The 21,711-nt window shown below is 44.5% G+C and overlaps 1 protein-coding gene across 1 annotated transcript in view; it reads right to left on the bottom strand.

Annotated features, from left to right (window-relative positions):
* TNR (tenascin R) overlaps positions 1 to 15,022 on the bottom strand; it is an 82,693-nt gene extending 67,671 nt beyond the window's left edge. Inside the window, exons 1-4 of the mRNA XM_022556645.3 lie at positions 14,524 to 15,022; positions 12,155 to 12,631; positions 4,128 to 4,391; positions 723 to 838 (exon numbers count right to left, since the gene is read on the bottom strand). Of these exons, the coding sequence (XP_022412353.2) occupies positions 723 to 838; positions 4,128 to 4,391; positions 12,155 to 12,631; positions 14,524 to 15,022 (1,356 nt within the window). The remainder of the gene's footprint in view (positions 1 to 722; positions 839 to 4,127; positions 4,392 to 12,154; positions 12,632 to 14,523) is intronic.
* Positions 15,023 to 21,711: the final 6,689 nt, after the last annotated feature.

Raw genomic sequence — 21,711 nt, 5'->3', positions numbered from 1 at the left:
AAGGACTATGATTAAACATTATACCCTTATGAGTGGTATAGTTAGGGAAACCATCAGTGGCGTTAATAAATCCTGGAAAACTAGAACTAGTCAGGTGCCTCTGGCAACTTAGAAAAGTAGTTTTAGGGTTAATAAAATAAAATACTGCTTTGATGAATGGAAAGGAATCTTAGGATAATTTTTAACTCAAAGACTAATAATATAATTTGCTTAAGGAAAAATTTTCTCAATGAATAGGTTATGAAAGGTGTTTTTGTGTTACATCTCTGACCTTTAGAGACTGAAGCCATACAAGCTGACTTTTGGGGGCATCTGTCGGCACAGAAGGAAGCTGTGGGTTGATCATAAGACCGATTCAGTTTGGCTTTTCTTATGTCCTAAAGAGACGCCCCAACTTTTTGAAGGTCTCAGTTTTCAGACTTGCTAAAATGACAGCTTGCTAAACCCTAGAGCTTTCTGAGCAGAGAGCTGGGGCTGGTGGCTGCTTCCGCTTCTCTTGTCATCCAAGGCTCAGGTGCCAGGCTCAGGGCCATTACTCAGTCCTTACCAAGCCTTTATGAAAGAAATGTTCTGTAGCCTATATACCCACAAAATGCCCCTTTGTGTCCTGATGGCATGGAGAGAGAGATTGGGGGGAGTGCCTTTTTTGCTGCCCCGATTCCAAGTTGAGGGCATGAATACCCCAAATAAGGCTGTTCGGCAGTCTGACAGGTGGGGGTTACCTTTGGAATGAAGCTGATCTCCCACCCATCGAAGGAGAATGAGAAGGGCTCCCACTGCACCTCCACGGTGGTCTCTGTGATTGTCTTGAATCGTAGCCCTTGAGGAGTGGAGAGATCTGGAACACAGCAATGTGGGTGACCATGTCATGGCTCTCCCTGGCAGGGGCAGAGAGCATTACCTGGGGCTCCCTCCACGCCATGGGTGCGATGGCGTGTGATGGGCAGGCTATCCCAATCTCATTACAGAGGCGGTGGGTTCCAGGTAAGGGATCAGCCCATGTCACTGTGGTCTTGGCACTCAGTGTGGGCGAAGATATGAATAAAGTTAACAAACATAACCTAATAAATACTTTTTTATGCTTTCTGTTACATAATAGGTTACTATTAAAATAAAAAAACACACTTTCCTTTCCTTACTAAGGTGGTGAATCTTGGCATTTAACATAATGCCTTTTTCAGAGAAACTGAACACTGTCTTCAGAGGCTTTAAGGGTTCCTGAGAGACAACATAAAGGCTAACATCACTGTTTCCATTTCACACCCAGGAAACCGTGGCACAGAGAGTAATGAAAGACGTGGAGGAAGCCAACTTCAGAATATAGTCTGGAATGCTTTTCTCGATCACGTGATGTGCCCTAAGAATATCTTGTTTAGCTCAAATCGTCTAGGATGGTCTGAAATTTCCATTTCATGTATACAAGCAAAGCAAGGGCATAATCAAGGGACAGTAGTAGATGCTGGGGTTTTCACTCTCACTCCACTAGCTTCTTCTTTTCTCCAGCTGTTCCTTCATTCTCTCTCCCTTCTCTCCTTCACTCACCTGTGCCTCATGTATCTCGTTTTTAGTTCCTCTGCTTATCTCCCTCTTTTTCCATTCCCTACACCCTCCTCCCGGCCCCCTCCCCAACAACACACGCACACGCACACGCACACGCACATGCACACGCACAGGCACAGGTGGAAGTATGCTTGTCCTAATGGAGTCCCAATTACCAGCCCTGAAATACGACAGCACGACTTTTCTCAGTTCTCCAGCGAGCCTGCTCCCATTTCAGCTGTGCCTCTCCTGGGATATTCCCATTGGAAAATTGACAGATTCTCATCCTTCCTGTTTGGAAGCTTCCTCACGCTTCTTGGTGAAAGGCAGGGCTGATTCTGAACCCACTTGAAGGCGTGTCAGGGGAGCTTACATGATTCTGTCCTTGTCACCTGGGAGCTTGCCTGAGGGGATGCCCTGAATTGGTGTAATAAAGGCCATGGGAGATGGAAACCTCGTCACGGCATGTGCACGTGGATCAGAGAAGAGACGCCTGGGAGTCGGGCCAGGCTCTTGCTGAGCTGACCCATCCTGGAGCAAGGTGGGAAAAGCGGCAGATGGTGACCTGCCTCTCTACACAATCATTGCAAATATTTTAAATTAGTTCTCAGGCACGAGAGGAGTTGAAGAAAAAGGTCAAATATAAACAGTGATAATTACAGGCATATTTAAAAAAAGGCAGCATTCATAGGGGGAGTCCAATATTATAACAGGATCTTTGTCACCTGAAAAGCAAGGGGACAAAATGACTTCTTAAATCCTTTTCCCTCTGCTTGCCCCTATGCTTACATCCTTCAAAGCATAACTCAAGTCCCTGGGCCTCCATGGAGACTTCAAAGCCAACTCTTCCTACTTCAACCTCTTCTTATTCTGAACTTTCATGACATTTGTTATCCAGATACCATCTTGTCATTTAAGAGCTACATAAAATGGGCTCAGATCTCTCATCCCATATTTGGTGATAAGTCCCATTTACCAACCCAGGGGCTTATGTTTCATGGTCACATCTTGTTCCCGTTTCCTGCTACTGCTAAATTCTCTGCATTATGTAATAAAAAATAAGTATTTGGTCTTTGTCCTGGCACACAGCTCCCAAAACCCTAGGAATTCCCGGAGTGATGAGTGTCTTTTGTATGATTATGAGATAACCGGTAGTTGGGACCTCCTAGATAGCTGGTCTGCAGAAAAACCCAGGCATGATTTAGAGAGAGGGTTGGAACTTTCAGCCCCACCTCCCAACCTCCAGGGAGGGGAAAGGGGCTGACTTGAGTTAATCACCAATGGCTAGTGGTTTCGTCAATCATGCCTGTGTAATGAAACCTCCATAAAAAAAACCCTAAACGACGGGGTTCAGAGGGCTTCTGGGTGGGTGAACACATGGAGGTACTGAGAAGGGTGCTTGTCCAGAAAGAACGTGGAAACTCCACACCCCATACTTCACCCTATGCATGTCTTCCATTTGGTTGTTCCTGAGTTGTATCCTTTATAAGAAACTGGTAATAGGGAGTAAAGCTCTGTGAGTTCTAAGGAATTACCAAAAGTAAGCAGGGGTTGTGGGAACTCCTTAAATTTATAGCTGGTCAGTCAGAAGTCCTGGTGACAACCTGGGACTTGTGATGGCAACTGACGTGGAGGCCCTGTGAGACTGAGGACTTAGCTTGTGGGATCTGATGCTAACTCCAGGTGGATAGATATTGAACTGAATTGAACTGGACTGTTGGACACCTAGCTGGCATTTGAGAGCTGGACAAGTGGTGTTGGAAAGATAATTGAAGAATTCGGAGGTGTAAAAAGAAAACTAAATAGCAGCCCCTTCCCATCTCTTTCTTATTCTGCTCTTCGATGTAGTCAATGTTAATAGTTGGCATGCAATTTTTTAAAAATTTTCTGTGCTTAAATAAACATACAAAATATAGATACATACCTATAGCAGTTTCTCTGTTATAAATAGAACACTTCCATTTCTCATGGAGAAGAGTTTAGCTTGCTCTCTGTGTCTGTCTGTCTCTCTTTTACCCCGTTGTCTTTCTAGACGATGCTTTAGAGCCTCAATGTTTATAATCAAAATGGACTATCAGGATATTTTACCAAATAAACGATCACGAAGAAATATGCTATGAGGAGAGGTGGGAGTTTTCAGTTGTGGTTTTAAATAAGATTTTTTTTTCCACTCTGTTATACACTTACCATCTGTAACATACCATTTACACTTGCTTATTATACACCCTATTTCATATCTCCTGGTTTCTAGTCTCTAACTAGATTTGAAGTCTATATAAGTCTCATACTTTCCTTGACTTCTAATCAGACTAGCTTATAACAAGTCAGAACTCAATAATTAAAGTACTTTTTGTCCTTTTGGTTCTATAATTGATAGGGGTTGCCTAGATTTGGAAACTCATTTTTGGAAGTGCCTTTTTAATGAGGTACCCTCTCCTAAGTGGGTCACGTTGGAAGCCCTTCCCCTCAAGAGTAATGATTATTGCAGGCATCCCTGAAGAATTAAGAAAAGACCCTACTATCATGAATGCCCATGATCTCCCGTAGGAGAAAAGAAGAATGAAACAGGATGGGGAAATGGTACGTACGGGTGGCCACCTTGGCCGTGATGGGAAGGCTGAGGATGTTGCTAATGACAGCGTAGACGCTGATGTTGTAGGTGAGACCTGGCTCCAGCTCCGAGATGGTGACACCACTCCAATCTCCAGGCACCCGCTGCTGGAGCTGGAGGCCCCCCAGGGCCATCGGCTGGTAAGAGATCACATATTCCGTCACTGCCATCGGCCCGTCCCATTCCAGCTCAATGGACCTGTCGCTGATACCAGCCACTCGCAAGTCCTCTGGAGGGGCAACTACCAGGAGGCAATACACAGATAGCATGAGCTCAGAGGACTGCCTTCCCCATCCTGGACCCAACTTCCTTCCTCACATCTCACCCCACATGCCCTGTCTGTGTATTCTGCGCAGCTCATTGCCTTTGAGTGATTGGTAATTCCCTTTGCAGGCAGGTTCTTATCTTTTCTGTGCTCGGTACTCCCATCCCTATAGGGCCATGAGTTAGTGGTGTGCTGGAGCCGGCTTCTACTGGCTCAGGAAAGTTGATTGTCGAATTTTGCAAGACAGTTTTAAATAGTCATTATTAAAGATTAAATTGTATTCAATATTAACTTACAATTAAGTAAAATTATCTTAAAAACAAAATTATGAATACTCCAAACTCATCACTGGCAAATTACTTCACTACATTTTACTGTTATCTATGCCCTTGAGTTAATTCACATGTGTTGTATCTCTCTGGTAGAAATACTATGTAATTGTGTGCTAATGCACAGCTGTTTCCAACTCTGCATTTAGTGACTTCACGTTGGTAGTTTGAAATTGGCCACAGAGGGAGTATTTACACCATGGAAGTTGGCAAATGCTACAAAGTGGGGCTTTTTATTTTTTCCCTCAGAGATCTAGTTGTTAGATATTTAACAGCATACATTGGCTAATATTTTTGGTAGTTTAATAAATTATTGTTACCAGATTACCCTGGGAGCCAGTATTTGATTTGGCAAGTGGAAATAAAGGCTTATTCCTGGTTATCTTGCAAAGTACAAGAAGCCAAAACAGTAAATCCTAGATACCATGGACTGATGAAGACATTCAATAACACTTTATTTTCCCTGTTAAAAGGAGACTGTTTACGTTTTGAAAGAAATGTAACTCGTGTTAAACAAATTTTTATTAGCCTTGATTTTGGGGATGATGAGAAAGGAGCATTCTTGAGGGCTTTGCTTTTCTCTCTTGTTCTACTTTTCAAATGCTATTCAGAGAATCACCAAAAATTAAACCTCATTGAAATAGCCTTTCATGTATGGTTCCCTTGGGAAGTGAAGATTCACCAGTAGTGGGGGTATTAAATGACTGAAACTTTAAGATCAATTAGGATTAACGCCAGTATACCTGTAATTGGACCTGCCCATAGATTAACTCGAAGGTCAGGCCAGTATTTAAATAGTCATAATTAACTTATACATTTATATGCAGTGGAGGCTTTGTTTAGTTTAAAAGTTGTCATTGGTATTGAATTTCTCCTCTGAGAATTCTCACTCTTTCACCTTTACAAGAGCAGAGGACTGAGGCTGCTGCTAGTCACAGGGCCATGTGAAAAGAAGGTGCCTGCGCTCCCTGTGGTGCTCAGCCTCAAATTCTTGGCAGAGGTGTAAATGAGGACTCATAAGATGGAAATTAGGAACATATATTTACAATGTTGGGCATATGCTTTGATTGCTTTTGCCCCAAACTGTGAATGGTATAAAACAATCTAGATAGCAGAGCTTCCTCTGATTAAAGATGGCAAATGTTGACCAGGACAAAAAAATTTTTAATTTATTTTTTTTTAATTTATAAAACTAGATGAATGTAAATGAAATTTAAATAATCACACTTTCAAACGCTAGTTTATAAGCATATATCATTTCTAACTCTGGCATGATGAAAGCTTTGAATTGCACTAAGATCTTTGGGGTAGTCTGTATAATGCATACCAGATGACTCCTGGACCAGGGAAAGAAGAGTTGGTATATAGAACCTATCAGTATTTTGCATGGTTATATAGAGCATTTATTATGCACCAAGGACAATGCTATACATTCTGACATAGATTTTCTTATTTCACCCTCTCACCAACACTATGGAATTGGTACTATTTTTACCCCTGTTTTATAGAGAAGAAAACTGAGCCACAGAGTCAGCAAACACAGAAGCTAGGATTTGAACCCAGGCACAATGCTTCTAGAATCTCTAAGCCAGTGTACAATACCACTTTACATATGCATAACATTTCAGTCTATAAAACATGTTCAGATAAACCATCTAACTAGACTTTAAAAAAAAATCCTTTAATTGCAGCTCTATGAGGTAGATTGGGTAGATATAATTATCCCAACTTAACAAATGGAGAAACTGAGACCCAGGCTAAAGGACTTGCCAAAAGTAAGGGAGTTGGGTCATAGCTGAACTGATTATCAAACCAAGATCTATGCTTAATGTGTTCTTTCCCCTACAATTTGTAGGATGGGTCACTGATTGTACCAGATGCTTTCCTTCATTTATACACAGCCCTCAAATATAAACTACATCAGTGAATAATTCAGACTATCGTTTAGGTTACCAGTTCCAGACTGGTGCTTATCCTAGAGGTAAGAAACTTCTTTTAAGAAGGATTCTCTAAAATTTCACAATTTGTATGGAAACACAAAAGACCCCAAATAGCCAAAGCAATCTTGAGAAAGAAAAACGGAGCTGGAGGAATCAGGCTCCCTGACTTCAGACTATACTACAAACCTACAGTAATCAAGACAGTATGGTACTGGCACAAAAACAGAAATATAGATCAATGGAACAGGATAGAAAGCCCAGAGATAAACCCATGCACATACGGTCACCTTATCTCTGATAAAGGAGGCAAGAATATACAATGGAGAAAAGACAGCCTCTTCAACAAGTGATGCTGGGAAAACTGGACAGCTACATGTAAAAGAATGAAATTAGAACACTCCCTAACACCATACACAAAAATAAACTCAAAATGGATTAAAGACCTAAATGTAAGGGCAGACACTATAAATCTCTTAGACGAAAACATAGGCAGAACAGCCTATGACATACATCACAGCAAGATCCTTTTTGACCCACCTCTTAGAGAAATGGAAATAAAAACAAAAATAAACAAGTGGGACCTAATGAAACTTAAAAGCTTTTGCACAGCAAAGGAAACCATAAACAAGATGAAAAGACAACCCTCAGAATGGGAGAAAATATTTGCAAATGAAGCAACTGACAAAGGATTAATCTCCAAAATATACAAGCAGCTCATGCAGCTCAATATCAAAAAACAAACAACCCAATCCAAAAATGGGCAGAAGACCTAAATAGACATTTTTCCAAAGAAGATATACAGACTGCCAACAAACACATGAAAGAATGCTTAACATCACTAATCATTAGAGAAATGCAAATCAAAACTACAATGAGGTATCACCTCATGCCAGTCAGAATGGCCATTCATCCAAAAAATTTATAAACAATAAATGCTCGAGAGGGTGTGGAGAAAAGGGAACACTCTTGCACTGCTGGTGGGAATGTAAATTGATAGAGCCACTATGGAGAACAGTATGGAGGTTCCTTAAAAAACTAAAAATAGAACTGTCATATGACCCAGCAATCCCACTACTGGGCATATACCCTGAGAAAACCATAATTCAAAAAGTCATGTACCACAATGTTCATTGCAGCACTATTTACAATAGCCAGGATATGGAAGCAACCTAAGTGTCCATCAACAGATGGACGGATAAAGAAGATGTGGCATATATACAATGGAATATTACTCAGCCATAAAAACAAACAAAATTGAGTTATTTGTAGTGAGGTGGATGGACCTAGAGTCTGTCATACAGAGTGAAGTAAGTCAGAAAGAGAAAAACAAATACCGTTTGCTAACACATATATATGGAATCTAAAAAAAAAAATAGTTCTGAAGAACCTAGGGGCTGAACAGGAGTAAAGATGCAGACACAGAGAATGGACTTGAGGACACGGGGAGGGGGAAGGGTAAGCTGGGATGAAGTGAGAGAGTGGCATGGACATATATACACTACCAAATGTAATATAGATAGCTAGTGGGAAGCAGCCGCATAGCACAGGGAGATCCGGTCGGTGCATGTGACCACCTAGAGGGGTGGGATAGGGAGGGTGGGAGGGAGACACAAGAGGGAGGGGACATGGGGATATATGTATACGTGTAGCTGATTCACTTTGTTATACAGCATCAACTAACACAACAATGTAAAGCAATTATACTCCAATAAAGATGTTAAAAAATAAATAAATAAATAAAACAAAAGCACAACAACAAGAAAAAAAAAAAGAAAGAAAGCTTCTCTAGGGCCTGCCTTTTGTTATTCAACACGCTGATTCCAAGTTTCCTGTGTGGGACTCCTCCTGTCATGGTGACAGAAACAGCCATTCCAAATTTCAAGTCACCAGCAATTCTTAGGGCCTTTGGGACAAGTCAGTGTATTCATTTTTAGTGCCTTTCTCCAGAAAATAAAGCTAATCACGACGAAGGAGAATGATCCAAGCAGAGCATTTGGGGATTTTAAAGTAAAAAACAGGTGCAGAAGGATTTTTTCATCTTGACAACTTCACTTGGCAAGTTTTTTATCTTGAGACCTGAGCCTGGTGGTGGTAATGATGAGAAAGAAGCAATGGTGTCGATTGTGGAAGAAGCATTCTTGAGAGCGGTGGCTCCAAGGAGGAGACCATCACCTTTCACCCTATAACTTAGCAGCAGCCGTGTACATTGGGTGTCAGTAATTCTTATAAAATGAAATGGTATTGCTAGAAAGCAAACTGTAAAAGAGCCGTATGCCTTGATTCAAGGAATTTAGTGTGTGGGGCGGGGGCTGCGAATTATTCTTAGTATTACCTTCTTTGGGGCTCCAAGTTGGGAACTTGGGGAAGAGCAGGCAGTTAAAAAGGAGTAAACTGCGGCTCGAGGAATTGGAGTTGCTTATCTGCAAAGATGCCATGCTGTTTACTTCTTAGATCTTGCATCAATTTTGCACATATGTGGTGAGCGCAGTTGGAATTAGTTCCATGAAGTGTCTCGCTCGGAGGAGCGAGATTTCAGGTGCCAAAGGTTGGGCTGGCCGCGGTGCTAGCAGACACAGAGGCTGATGCTGATGAATCTCTGCGGGTCTGACTGAAGTCCAGGGAACGGCTTTCTGGATTGTTTCAAGCCCCTGCTCTGGTTGTTCTTTCATCCTGTTGCTTTGCGGGGAGTTGTGGCCAAACCTCCTTCCCTGGGGGCAGGCGTGGACAAATGGTTGGACGTGCTTCCTTACCCCGTCTCCAACACCTAATATTTTTTATCATTTGACAGAGCTCAGCTTTCATGTCAAAAGACTATTTCTTTGTGTATGTGGCTTTCAAAATTTTTATTTTCTGATGCCACTCTACTTAGCATCCCAGGGAGGATTAAAGAGTGCTAGAAGTTGGTAGGAGACCAGCGTTCTTATTTTTGATCTGCCATTAATTAGCTGTCTGGCTGTGGAAAAATCTTCCTGTCTCTCAGGGCTGCTGCTTTTTTCAATTTGTAAAATGAGAAGCCCAGAGTAGCTTCTTTCAAAGCCTGTTTTAAGTGCTCATATTCATGAATTTTTTTGTTCTATTGTCTTTACCGGGCCAGAGAACAGAGGCAGAAAGGTTGAGATCTGGTCCCATGGCCCACTGTGAGAACGATCAAGGCCGGTAGTCAAATAGAGTGGCCTTGTCAACTCTATTCAATTGTATTTAAGCTCTAGTGGCCTAAGGAGCCTCAGAATGAAGTCCACACAATGGGCAGCCATTTTCCATGCCCTTGCCAGAGAGAAAAGAATGACCTGTGGAGAAGTGCATTTTGTGGCTCTCCATGTTTTCACCTTACGCGTTCTCTTCTTTCCTCTCCTCACTGCTGTTGGTGAGGGGAGCAGTAATGCTGGAGTGGGTGCATCTGGCCAGAAGAGTCAAGCAGTGGATAAGCAGCCCCTCTCCTAGAGCCTTCTCACAAAGAGCAAGTGAAGTAGCACTTTAGATAATGACCTAGTTACTTCTCTGGAAAAAACCCATGGCATTTGGTTTAAAAGACAAGAAAGCCTTGAGAGCAGCACCTGCCGAATCAGTGGTGGCTCCATGGTTGCTATAGAAACAGATGGAGATTATGCAACTGTCCCTCCTCACATGCTTTGGGAACCTGTAAAGTAATTTATCTGGGCATCCAGAAGTCTTCCTCGAACAGCACAGAGGTAACGTGTTGGAGGTAACGTGCTCATGGTTTGGGCTCAACCCAGTTGTAGTTATGCTAGCAGCTCCTGAGTCTTCCCTGAGTGACCAGAAGGGCTTATCTCCAGTTCAGTTTGGACCCTGGATCAGATTAAGATTCTGTTTGCAAATGAACCCATCCCTGTGGAAAAGGAGGGTCAAGAACATGAGAAGTAGGTACAACCCGACAGAGATCAATTTTATTAAGAAGGATGTGAACTACAGAATAGCCGTACATAGAAAAGGGCCCAAATGGACCCTTAGCATCCTCTGATGGAGCCTCATGGAGCCTCGTCCTGTGGGTGGGAATAGGATCATGCTTCAGCCTCCTCTTCCCAGCAATTACCTAGGACTTTGGATTCAGAAATACGAAGCTTAACTTCTGCTTGACTTTTCCGTCTGAACAACTGGTATAACAGCTATTTATATTTTCAGTAAGATATTCAGTAAACAAAATTAGGAGGCTAAATGAAATCATTGACTGTGGAAAAAAATAGAAGAACATGAAAATATTGTTTTTCCTAAGCAGTGGGTTGTTGTTTATCTTTTAGTTGTTGCCATCGATCTTTTAAAAAATTTTAGGTTGAAGTTGCAGGTGCAGGAGACTTGTCTGACTGGTCTGGTACCTAGGTGGGAATCATTGACGATGCTCAAGAATAAAAGGCTTGTGAAGCTGGCCTCCCAGGATTTCCCCCTTAAACCAAGGTCAGAAGGTTGATCAGAAAATTCCTAGAACCAACCCATCAGAAAGCTTAACGATGTTCGTTTGTTGTTATTTTTTATTTTCAATTTTCCCAATGAGCACTCTGAGCCCACTGTTACAGACTGAACTACAAATGGAAAAGATCAAGATCAATCACTCAATCTGTACTGTTTAAAGCACAAATTTATCAGTGAGAGTCACTGATGTAGTCAGAAGATGAGCAATAATGGTGAGATAGTGACAATAATCTGATTTTAGGCAATATTGGTATTTTCCCACTGATAGATTTAGGTCCTCCTTTTGGGACATCACCTTTGGATTGGTTTCCATGGTGCAGACACATGTGGGGTTGTTTCCAATTTGCTATGTCATCTGGAACAAAGCGACTCGTGACCTTTTAATATGCTGTACTAATAGTTAGAACGTGCGTTGTTGCTCGATGCCTTTAGTAGTTTATTCCTAGTGACAAGTAATTCCTTGCCTATAAATACTTTTATCCATGTGGACACTAGATTATTTCAAAAATTAATAACACTTTGCAATATGCAAGCTCTAAAATAGCCAGGGTGCCAGAGTGCCCTGCTAGTCTGACTATCACAGACTAACCGCCATTGCATGCCCTAGCACTGTGAAAGGACGTGTCCCCAGACTATGGCAACAGGCAAGGGGGATATTCTGGAGCAGGTGGAGCTCTGGGAAGCCCGCTGAGTTAGAGTGGTCCGTTGCCTAAGGTGGTGCCATGGCCTGACTCTCCGCTTTCTTCCATCTCAAGGACAGTGAAATGCTGTCACCGTCATTACCATTGACTTTGTTCCAGTCTTGGGGTAAGATTCAGCTTTCATCCTGAACTTGACCTTTTCTGGTTTCCACCCTTCCCCCCCTTAAATCTGCCTCGTCAATTGTGATTGACTCAAGAAATCAGCTGTCTTGGAAAGCAAGTGTACATGACCCAGTTGGGAATTCTTCGGCCTAAAATTCACCTTCCCTCCCATCTCTCTTCCCACCTCCAGCCAGTTTGCTGGACCACCCTTGACAAAGGCCCCGCCGAGCTCCCCTCCCTACCTGCCGAGCAGTCAGGGCCCTGGTAGCCCCCTTCACAGAAGCAGATCCCCTCCTGGCAGTGTCCTCGCCCACTGCAGGCGTTCAGACACCGCTGCTGGCCGCAGTCCTCACCAGTGTAGCCCTCCTGGCACAGGCAGGTACCGTTGGTACATCTCCCCTTCCCCGAGCAGTCCCCAGGGCACCTCAGCTCGCTGCAGCCCTCGCCAGTGTAGGCCTCTTCACAGACACACTCCCCGTCCACGCACAGCCCCCGGGAGCTGCAGTCTGTCGGGCACCGGAGCTCTGAGCAGTCATCGCCGCTGTACTCGCTGTCACAGATGCACTGGCCATCCACACACACGCCCCGACTGGAGCAGCCTAGGGGGCAGTAGGGCTCCGAGCAGTTCTTGCCAAACCAGCCTTGATCGCAGATGCAGCCACAGGACTCGAGGCTAAAGTTGCCGTGGCCACTGCAGTGAGGGATATAATCCAGTTGTCCTGGAATGGCCAAGGAGAAAGTCAAAGGGCAGCAGTGGAACCTCCTGTAAATGGGGTATGGGAGGGGTGGGCAGAGACCTCTCCTCACTCTCTGATCAGATTTGTGTTGCTGAGAATTAAGCTCAAGCTAGTTTGGTACATCATCGACTTCATGAATGTTTTCATCTAATAGGGGTTGTGTCTGGCACAGCACTGGGGGCGACGATGAGTGAGATCAGGTCCCTAGTCCTGCAGGGGCTCACCTTCAGTGTGTCTTGGCTTGGGTTCCCTAGAATCAGACTTTAGATGAGAATTCAAATGATAGTGACTTACTGGAAAGTGCTCCCAGGAAAAACCTGTCAGGGAGAAGGGGAGACTCAGGAGGTTGGAGCCCAAGCCAGAGATACATTATCAGGCAAAGTCCTGGGGGTGTCACTTGGGTTCAGTCCTGCAGGGTCTTCTGGACACAGTGTAAGCCACACCTCAACTGGGACGAAAGGCTGTCCTTGGAGGGTATAAATGTCCATTGTCTCCCTGGGGCAGGCCAAAGAGGTTCTTACAGCCCAAGGACAGCCCCTGACCAAGACGCCCAGGTGCTGGCTATGGGGACGGAAGGGGATCTGAGGGCTTGTATGCTGAGTACCAGGCCTGTGATGCAGGACAAGGTCACATGCGCTGCAGCCACATCCCACTCCCTCTCCTTCCTGCCATCTAACTAACTCTGCTCATTCATCACAACTTAGCACTAGGGTCACTTCAAAGGCTTCCCAGAACTTGTCTCATTTGATGACTGTTTGCTGTGATCTTTTTAGGATTCTATGCATATCTCCTGCCCTAGCCCTTACCATGCTATAACTATAGTGGTTAATTTAAACCACTATAAAAGGTAAAAGCTTGAACCCAAGATAGTAAGGAAGACACAGTCCTCTTGTTAAAGAATGAATTTCATGGGTTGAAGGTACCTTTTGGGTGAGAGGAGCTGGGCACAAAAAGGGACACACTTTCTGCTCATTGGGGGTCAGCTGATAAGAGCTATTGCATGTGAGGTCCCTACTAGAAGCCAGGCTTTCATCTGAATGGAGGCTTTTATATGTAATAACTCCTGATGTTCTAGTCTGTCACCGTTTGTCAATGGAGAAAGGAACTCATGGGTTATGCAACTTGCTTAAGTCACAAGCTAGTAAGTAGCAGAGCTAGGATTTGAAGTCAGGAAGTCTGGCTCTGACTTCTCCCAGGGAGGTCAAGATAGTCATTGGTAAGTGTTACTAGTCAGGGGGTGGGTGAGACTAGAGGTATAAGTCCTGGATACTCAGCCTTCGGAGGGGAGGGGGTTGTAATAAGCTCTGTGAGTGGGTGTGTGCATGCACGGGCATGTACATCCACATGCGTTCGTGGAGGGGGCAGGGGCTGAAACTTCCATCTTGCTGGAGAAGATGGGGCCAGGTCCTCTGAGACTATAATGACTATCATTTACTCAGATGGGAGAAAGACTGAGATGGAGTGAACAGAGCACCTGAATTCTCTAGTCCCTCAGGTTAACATGGATAGATATCAATTCAACAGCCTGTGAAAACCCAAGATGAATGAAGACAGACGTCAAATTCCCTGCTCACCACAGAAGTTGCTGTGCTGAACCGATGTATCATTACCTGACTCATCCCCCCCAAATCGGGTTAATGTATTTCAAACTGACTATGCGCTGTAGAGAATCCCTACGCCAAATCCCCTGGGAAGGACCACATTTAGATCTTAGAGACGTCTGAACAGAGAGCTACAGACTGGGGCACTTCTTTCCCTCTGTGTGAAGAGGAGCCAGGTCTCGAGGGGAGTGGTGGCTCGCGCTCACTCACTCTCCCTCTCCACTCAGCGCCTTCCCTCCCTCCTGAGACCGGCTGCAGACTCCCAGACTCTACCTGTGGCCGCACTTTGCTGGCAACAGTTGCTGCTGCACTGGTCCCGAAGCACTGACACCTCCCTCTCCAGCATCTCGATCCGGCTCAGCAGCTCCTGCAGCACCTGGGCAGAGCTGGCGCATGGGCAGGCCTTTTTGGGGAGGTTGATCCTGTGGGTGAAGGTGACCTGGCTCGCGTGGTCCGAGGTCTGGCCCATGTACTCTGTCAGCACCTCGTCTTCGGCACTCACCTCCTGCTCGGCCGAGGCCTCCAGCCCCGAGGAGCAGAGGCTGTCCAGGGGCACGTTAATGTTGTACACGTGGTTGAAGACCACCGGCTGCTCTTTGCCGGATGTATTGTAGCTGTCAGCGCCTCCTTCCTCCTCCACCGCCTGTCTCTGGACCCTTTCCGTGGTGACCTCCAGCTGACACTCCGAGGGCTTGAGCATGGAGCCCAGAAGGATCAGGTTGACGCCAATGAGCATGTTCTTCAAGACCACTGTTTCCCCGTCTGCCCCCATCCTCTCAGCAGAGTGCTGGGTTCAAGACCGGCCTGCAGCAGAAAGCATGGAGTTGTGGAAATTTTCAAGAGAAACCAAGGAACGAACGAGATGGCCTCTGAGACCTGCGCTTGGGCACCACGCTATGCACAGTCCTACAAAGCTAAAGGATAGCAGTGAGGATTTCAAGGGGAAGGTTGGGAAGTGACTACCAGGGTCATGAAAGCCCAGAGCTTTTTGTTCCCGAGAGGAATGAACCCCTGAAAGTGGACTCTGCTTCGCAGAAGGGCATTTTGATTTCCCAAAAGGCTCATCTGGAGCACATGAGTCTGGCCTCCACAGTGGGCAAGTGGTTCCAACAAAGAGGACATGTGAGGACTCGGGGCAGGGGCACTGTGGCTAGCCTCGTCCTCCAAGGAGAACTCAGAGCATCCTTTCACTTCTGAGTGAGAATTAAGATAAAGGGTACCATGGAGCCTTAGGCATACCCTCGTATTTCGCCAGATATTTATAATGAAGGGGTCCCGCCAGCCACTTCAAGATAACTTATTAACTCCTCTAAGCTCATCTGTTCACATACAAGTTGACTTTAGAATAACCAACCAGGCAGATAATATAGTTCCAGGTAACTGTGGTTGTTAATAATCCTTAGGTACATTTGTGATTATCCGGGACTGTGTGAGCCGAACTTTCTTTTAATGTTCTCATTAGTATAGTCCCAGTGCTTTGTGATCACAGGGTGCCTTTCTTCCGAGGTCCTGTTTAAATTGCTAAAATAATGTATTAGCTCCTCTACTGGTTACCTAGTCACCAAGACCCATGGAGAACGATAAATTTCCTGTAATGCAAATCAGTTTTACAGAAATTATATTTCTTCTGTATTCCCTGTGTAAAAGAGAAAAGAGGCTTACAAATTTTGGTTCTAAAGGTAATGTGAGAGCTAAGAAGATTAAGGGCAAAGGAACAGGGTGAGAGTAAATGTGAATTTGGGAAGAAGGCGATAAGCAACAGCTAACATCAACTGAATGTGTCCTGTGTACAGACTGCGCTGTGCACCTCATGGGGGATCTTACTTGACCCTTAGAACAAACCTATGATGGGATGTTATGATTATCCCCATCTTGTAATGGAGTGAATTCTGCCTAGAAAGCTTAAAATTTGAATGCAGGTCTGACTCCAAAACCTGTGTTCTTAACTGCTATGCTCCAGTGCTTGTCTTGATAAGCACGTTCAATGTTCTGTTGTCTCTGATGGAAATTGTGTTAGTTATAGGATCTTCCCAAGAATATTGAGATTAGAAAATTTTGCTAGGGCCAGATCCAGTGTTCCTTCCTCCACGAAGCATTCTCCTCTCATCTTTTTCTTCCTGTTCCCTCAGGAGGCTAAGGAGCATCCCCAGCACAGGTTAAATTTATCTCTCACTCCTTATAAAGCCCCTCTGACAGCATTTGCCACACTAGACTGTGGGTTTCCTTTGTCTGCTCCTGCCCCCCCATCAGCTTCGTCCCCTGCCTCCCCCCACTGGCCCCGAACTGCTAAGTCAATTTAGGTCAGACCACATCTTATTCACAGTATTTGATGTGTGTCTAGGACAGCAAAAGTGTTCTGTACTATGGCTGTTGAATGAATAAGTGAGTAGATACATGGAAGATCGTTAAACAGATGAATTAATGAGTAAATGCCCTGTGAGCACAAGGTTCAATCATTCTCCAACTCATTTAATCTCTTTCCATTATCCTCAAGTTATTCACTATTTTCTTCAATTTCAGTTCAATTGGACAATTTCTGAGGGATGATTATATTAGGAGTAATCTGTATTAGTGACTATTTTGGAAACCATGTCTTATGACTCAGTCTTTATATTATATATTGGACTAAAATCTTTGTTTCCAATATGAAGAAGAAGCAGAACAGAATAGAGCTATTAAGATTCTGGACTCTGGAGCCAGACTGCCTGGTTCTTCCCCTATCCCAGGACTACCCTGAAATCACTGGCACATGTGAGAAATCTCTTCCATCATTTGACAGCCGGAAAGCCCAACCTTAGCATACCCTTGTTCAAAGAAGGGTGAGGTTCTTGGAGTGATGGGAGAGGTGGTGATCCACTGGTTACATCAGATGAGGTAAATCAACCTTGGGGACACATGGAGTGACATGTCTGAACCAAATTTCTCTCATGACTGTAAGCTCTTTCCAAGCCCCTCTATCTGAGGTATTACTTGCCTTCCCATTTTCAGCTGCTCTAGGCGTTTCATCCTTGGAGTGGCACTCTGCCCTTATGTCATTGAAAGTTTCCCAGGAATGGCTCTGATATAAATCATTTACACTTACATTTACATTGAAGGCTAAGGAGCCTTAGCCATCTCACTTGCTAAACTAAAGTTGGTTTGTCTGATCCATGTTGATATTGCTGAATAGTTGGTTGTTTTTTTGTTTTCTGGGAATCGTAAAATTATCATGTAGCACCCATAGCACTTAACAGAACTTTTTGCACAGAACAGACACTCAATAAATAAGTGAAAGAATAAATGACATTATAAATGAAAAGGAAGACAAGTGACAGGAAAATTAAAAGGGAAAAATGTTAGGTTCCACACCAGTCCAAAGCAACAACTATAAAATTATATGTGGAGAGAAAAGTATAGTTTTATGTGTGAAAAACACAAGATTTTAGTCAATAACCAAACTGACTATGAATTAGTCAACAGTGTGATTTTTGTAACCTCCAAAACCTTTTTTAGACTCAGGATTTATTGACTGATTGACTGATTGATTGATTGATTGAAGTATAGTTGATTTACCGACTCAGGCTTTATTAATTGAAATTACAGACTAGGATGTGCAGGAGACTGTTTTGCTCTGTACTGCGCTTGTCATTGATTACTTCTGGGTGGGGAGGATGCTGAAGGTACTCAAAATCTTGTTGTAGGAGAGGGAGGAACTTAGCATTTTTGTCCAGAGAAGTGACAACCCCAGAGCTATCGTTCCTTTATCATTCATTCCTTTGACAGATATTTATTGAGTACCTACTATATGCTGGTTCCTTTATTCACAGAAGTTATATTTAAGTGTGTGTGGGGGGGGGAGAGGGTGGGAGGGGGAGGACATGCAATACATAAATACCCACAATAATTCTGTATGTCATATATAATGTATGATATAATGCATATTATGTGGTATTTAATATATGATGATGTAACATTCACTTGTGTGTGTTGTGTCAGCAAGTGGTAACTGCTGTGGAGGAAAAGAAAAGAAGGGAGCAGAGGAGGTACCAGGACAGGGAAGTCACATGGATATTTTGTAGAGCCCAGCCAGGGAAAGCTTGTCTAATGAGGTGACCACTGAGCAGAGACCTGAAGGAAGTGAGGGGTGGGCTTAGCAGACGGCTGAGGAAGTGCATTCCAGGCACAGGGAACGGCAAGGGTGAGGGCTCTGAGGCAGGAGCCGGCCTGGTGAGTTTGAGTGACAGTGAGACTGGAGGCGAGTGAATGAGGGGGCAGATGTGGGGAGATGAGATCAGAGGAGGAGTGGGGGCCAGGTCAGAGAAGGCCTGTGAACCACTGTAAGGACTTGGGCTCTTACTGTGGCTATACAGTCATTGCTCTCAAATGCATCCACTTATTAAATGTTTATGACGATCTAGTTCTTGTCATTGAGAAACTCTCAGCCTCATGAAAGAGATGGAAACACAAGTAAATATAATGACAATGCAGTGTGATCATTATCATGACCAAAAAACACACAAAATGTCCCTAGAGGGCTGGAGGTGACACAGCAACTTTGCCTGGGGCAGCAGGGGAAGCTACGCAGAGGGTGTGGGGTAATCGTCAGTCCTGTTTGCCAAGTATTTCTGGCCTGGCTTTCCAGACATGTGGCAGGACTACATTCTCCAGGGCTGTGTTTTCCGGCCCCCTGTTGGTTAGGTGAGGCCATGTCACTAGTACTGGCCGATGGTTGTGAGAGGAAGTGATGTGGGTCACTTCTGGGAGGGGGCATTCATTGCTGACGGGAGACCCCCCAGAGCTTTCTCTTTCCCATCCATGGTGACTGGCAATGTTCAGGATGGTGGCTGCTTTCTCAATCTGGGTCCCTGAGTGACCATGATAAAGGGTGCCCTGGCTGCGTACAGCAGGTGTGTAGTGCATGAGAGAGAAATAAACTTGGTTTTGAAGCACAGATTTTTCCTACAGCATAAACTAGTGTATCAGAAGATAATACTGAACTGGGTTTTAATAGATGACTCTTTAAGTAGAGAAGACAGAAGTTCATTATAGACAAAAGGAACTGCATTTGCTAAAACTCTGACATGTGCACGAATATGGCTTATTCAAGGAATTCAAGTATTTGAAGGGCTGTTAAATGCTATGGGATTGGACTTTTATACAGCAAAAGGTCCAAGGGAGGGAATTTCCCCCAAATGGGGGAATCTACAGGGAAACAGATTTTGGCTCCATGTAAAGAATAGCTTTTATAATAGTCAGAGCTATTGGGTTGTCATGGTAGGTAGTGAGTTCCTGGTCACTGGAGGTGTTCAAGCACAAGCCACAAGACTACTTAGTGAGGATGTTGAAGATGGGCTTTCAAGCATCACATCAGAGAGTGGACTAAAATGAACATTAAGGTTTCCTCTTTCCTGTTACTTTATGAATTCAGGGTCTTATGTGTCCTTTGAGGAGTCTACCCACTATAATATTGTATTCGTTTCCTAGGGCTGCCATAACAAGTTACCACAAACTGGGTAGCTTAAAACTATAGAACTCTATTCTCTCACAGTTCTGGAGACTGGAATAGAAGGCCAAAACCAATATGTCATCAGGGTTAACCCCTTCTGAGGCTCTGAAGGAAAATCTATTTCATGCCTCTCTCCTAGTTTCTGGTGATGGCGGGCAATGCTTGGCATTCCTTGGCTAGTAGATGCATTACTCCAGTCTCTGCCTCCATCCTCACATTGCGCTCTGCCTGTGTCTCTGTGTCTTCACGGGGCCATCTTCCTTCAAGGACATCAGTCATCTTGGATTAGGGGCCCATCACGCCAATATGACCTCGTCTTAACTAATTACATCTACGATGACCCGATTTCCAAATAAGGTCACATTCTGAGGTACTGGGGGTTAGAACTTCAACATTATCTTCTTTGTGGGACACAATTCAATCCACAATACATAACAATAGCAAACTGAGTATTTACCGGGTACCAAGCTAAGCATTTTCCTTATAGTACTTCATTCATTCCTGACAACAACCCTATAAGCTAGGAGGAGTGATATTTAGGAGCCAAGATATTTAGCAACTGGTATGGCTCAGGCAACAACCAATCAGAAGGGGGCATCCATCAATCAGACCTGCTGTAAACAACCAGCAGGGCTCTGTGGTGATTTCACCATGATGGTAGGTCCTCTTTCAAGTTCCATTATTGGAGACAAGGAAAATGAGCTTCAGGAAAGGCCAAGGAATGTGACCAAGACTGCACAGCTAATGAGCGCAGGAGCCAGGACTGAACCCAGATCTTGCTGACCATAGTCTGTCCCCTTAACTGCTGTTTTCAGCCAACTTTAATTAGCAGCCACATAGCACTCTCATGAAAAGACTTAGAGCTCTTACAAATCAACACCCTCCTCCCCCTGGATCAGATTTAGGACCTCCTGACAGCGATGACTTTTCGCTTAATGTTTTCTCTGCCAATCCCGGCTACTACCCCCGATATTGCTTTAGCCTCTTACCCTGGAGGGAAGGCTTGTCTGCTGGCTTTTTATTTAAAAGTGCCCAGCCTCCACTGTGTCCCAGAGAGTCAAGAACAGCTCTAAGCAAGTAAACCTTGATCCTAGAGGGATCAGGAGACATTTTTTACGCTTGTCCTTCCCTAGGACGGTTCCCCTCCAGCCAGCAGCTACAGAAAACCAGGGCTTGCCCTGGACCCTGCCGGCTTCATTCACTTCTCTGAGCTCCCTTTGGCTTGTCCCCAGCAGGCTCAGTCACAAGCCATTGTTAACCACACCGCTGACCTCTCTGCTTCTCCCCATTTGCATATGGCTGAGGATGCTTTCTGAAGGCAGGCAGTGAGAGGGGGTGGGGTGAATGGCATGGGAGGCTTCATTTTTCTCATTTCATCTGAAGCCTGCTGGAGGGGGACGGGGAATGAAACTCATGGTTATTTAATGCCTACTTAATAAATGTGCTCTTAGTTTTGCTAAGCTCATGTCGCTTAATAATTATTTCAAAGTGGCTTTTCTTTCTTGTGTCCCTGAAAGCTTCCCTTTCGGGCTTCATTCTCTACTTCCACCACCTGTTCCTCTGGATCACAAGGAACACCGACTGTTCTGCAGGCGGGCCCCTTTCCGTGGCACTCTTCAGCGATGCTGCTGGGCAGATTTTTGCAACTTCCTATGAGAAAGGCCTGTTTTAATCCTGTGGCATATCCAAGAACGCGACGTTGATGTGTTTGTCGCCTTTAGAGGGGTCCTGCTTGCTCTGGCTTTGGTGTGAAGTGGTGGCTGCACCTCTAAGCTAGCTGCAAAATCTCTGTCACTAAAAGCAACGTTGGAGGCTGGAGGGGACCAGCAGAGCCCCTCTCCTCCCTCACTCTCTTCCTGTTTCTCAGATGAGTCATCCGACTAGAGCTGTAAGACTCCAGGACAGAAGCAAAACAGGCCAGTCGGAGGATGAAGTGGTGGTGAGAGAGGGGGAAGAGGAGGAGAAACCTGAGAAGA

The sequence above is a fragment of the Delphinapterus leucas genome, chromosome 1, assembly GCF_059928025.1.
Source record: "Delphinapterus leucas isolate spDelLeu-1000000601 "Yukka" chromosome 1, BTC_Dleu_Yukka2, whole genome shotgun sequence".
Classification (NCBI taxonomy): Eukaryota; Metazoa; Chordata; class Mammalia; order Artiodactyla; family Monodontidae; genus Delphinapterus; species Delphinapterus leucas.
This window is presented reverse-complemented; position numbering and strand designations above follow the sequence as displayed.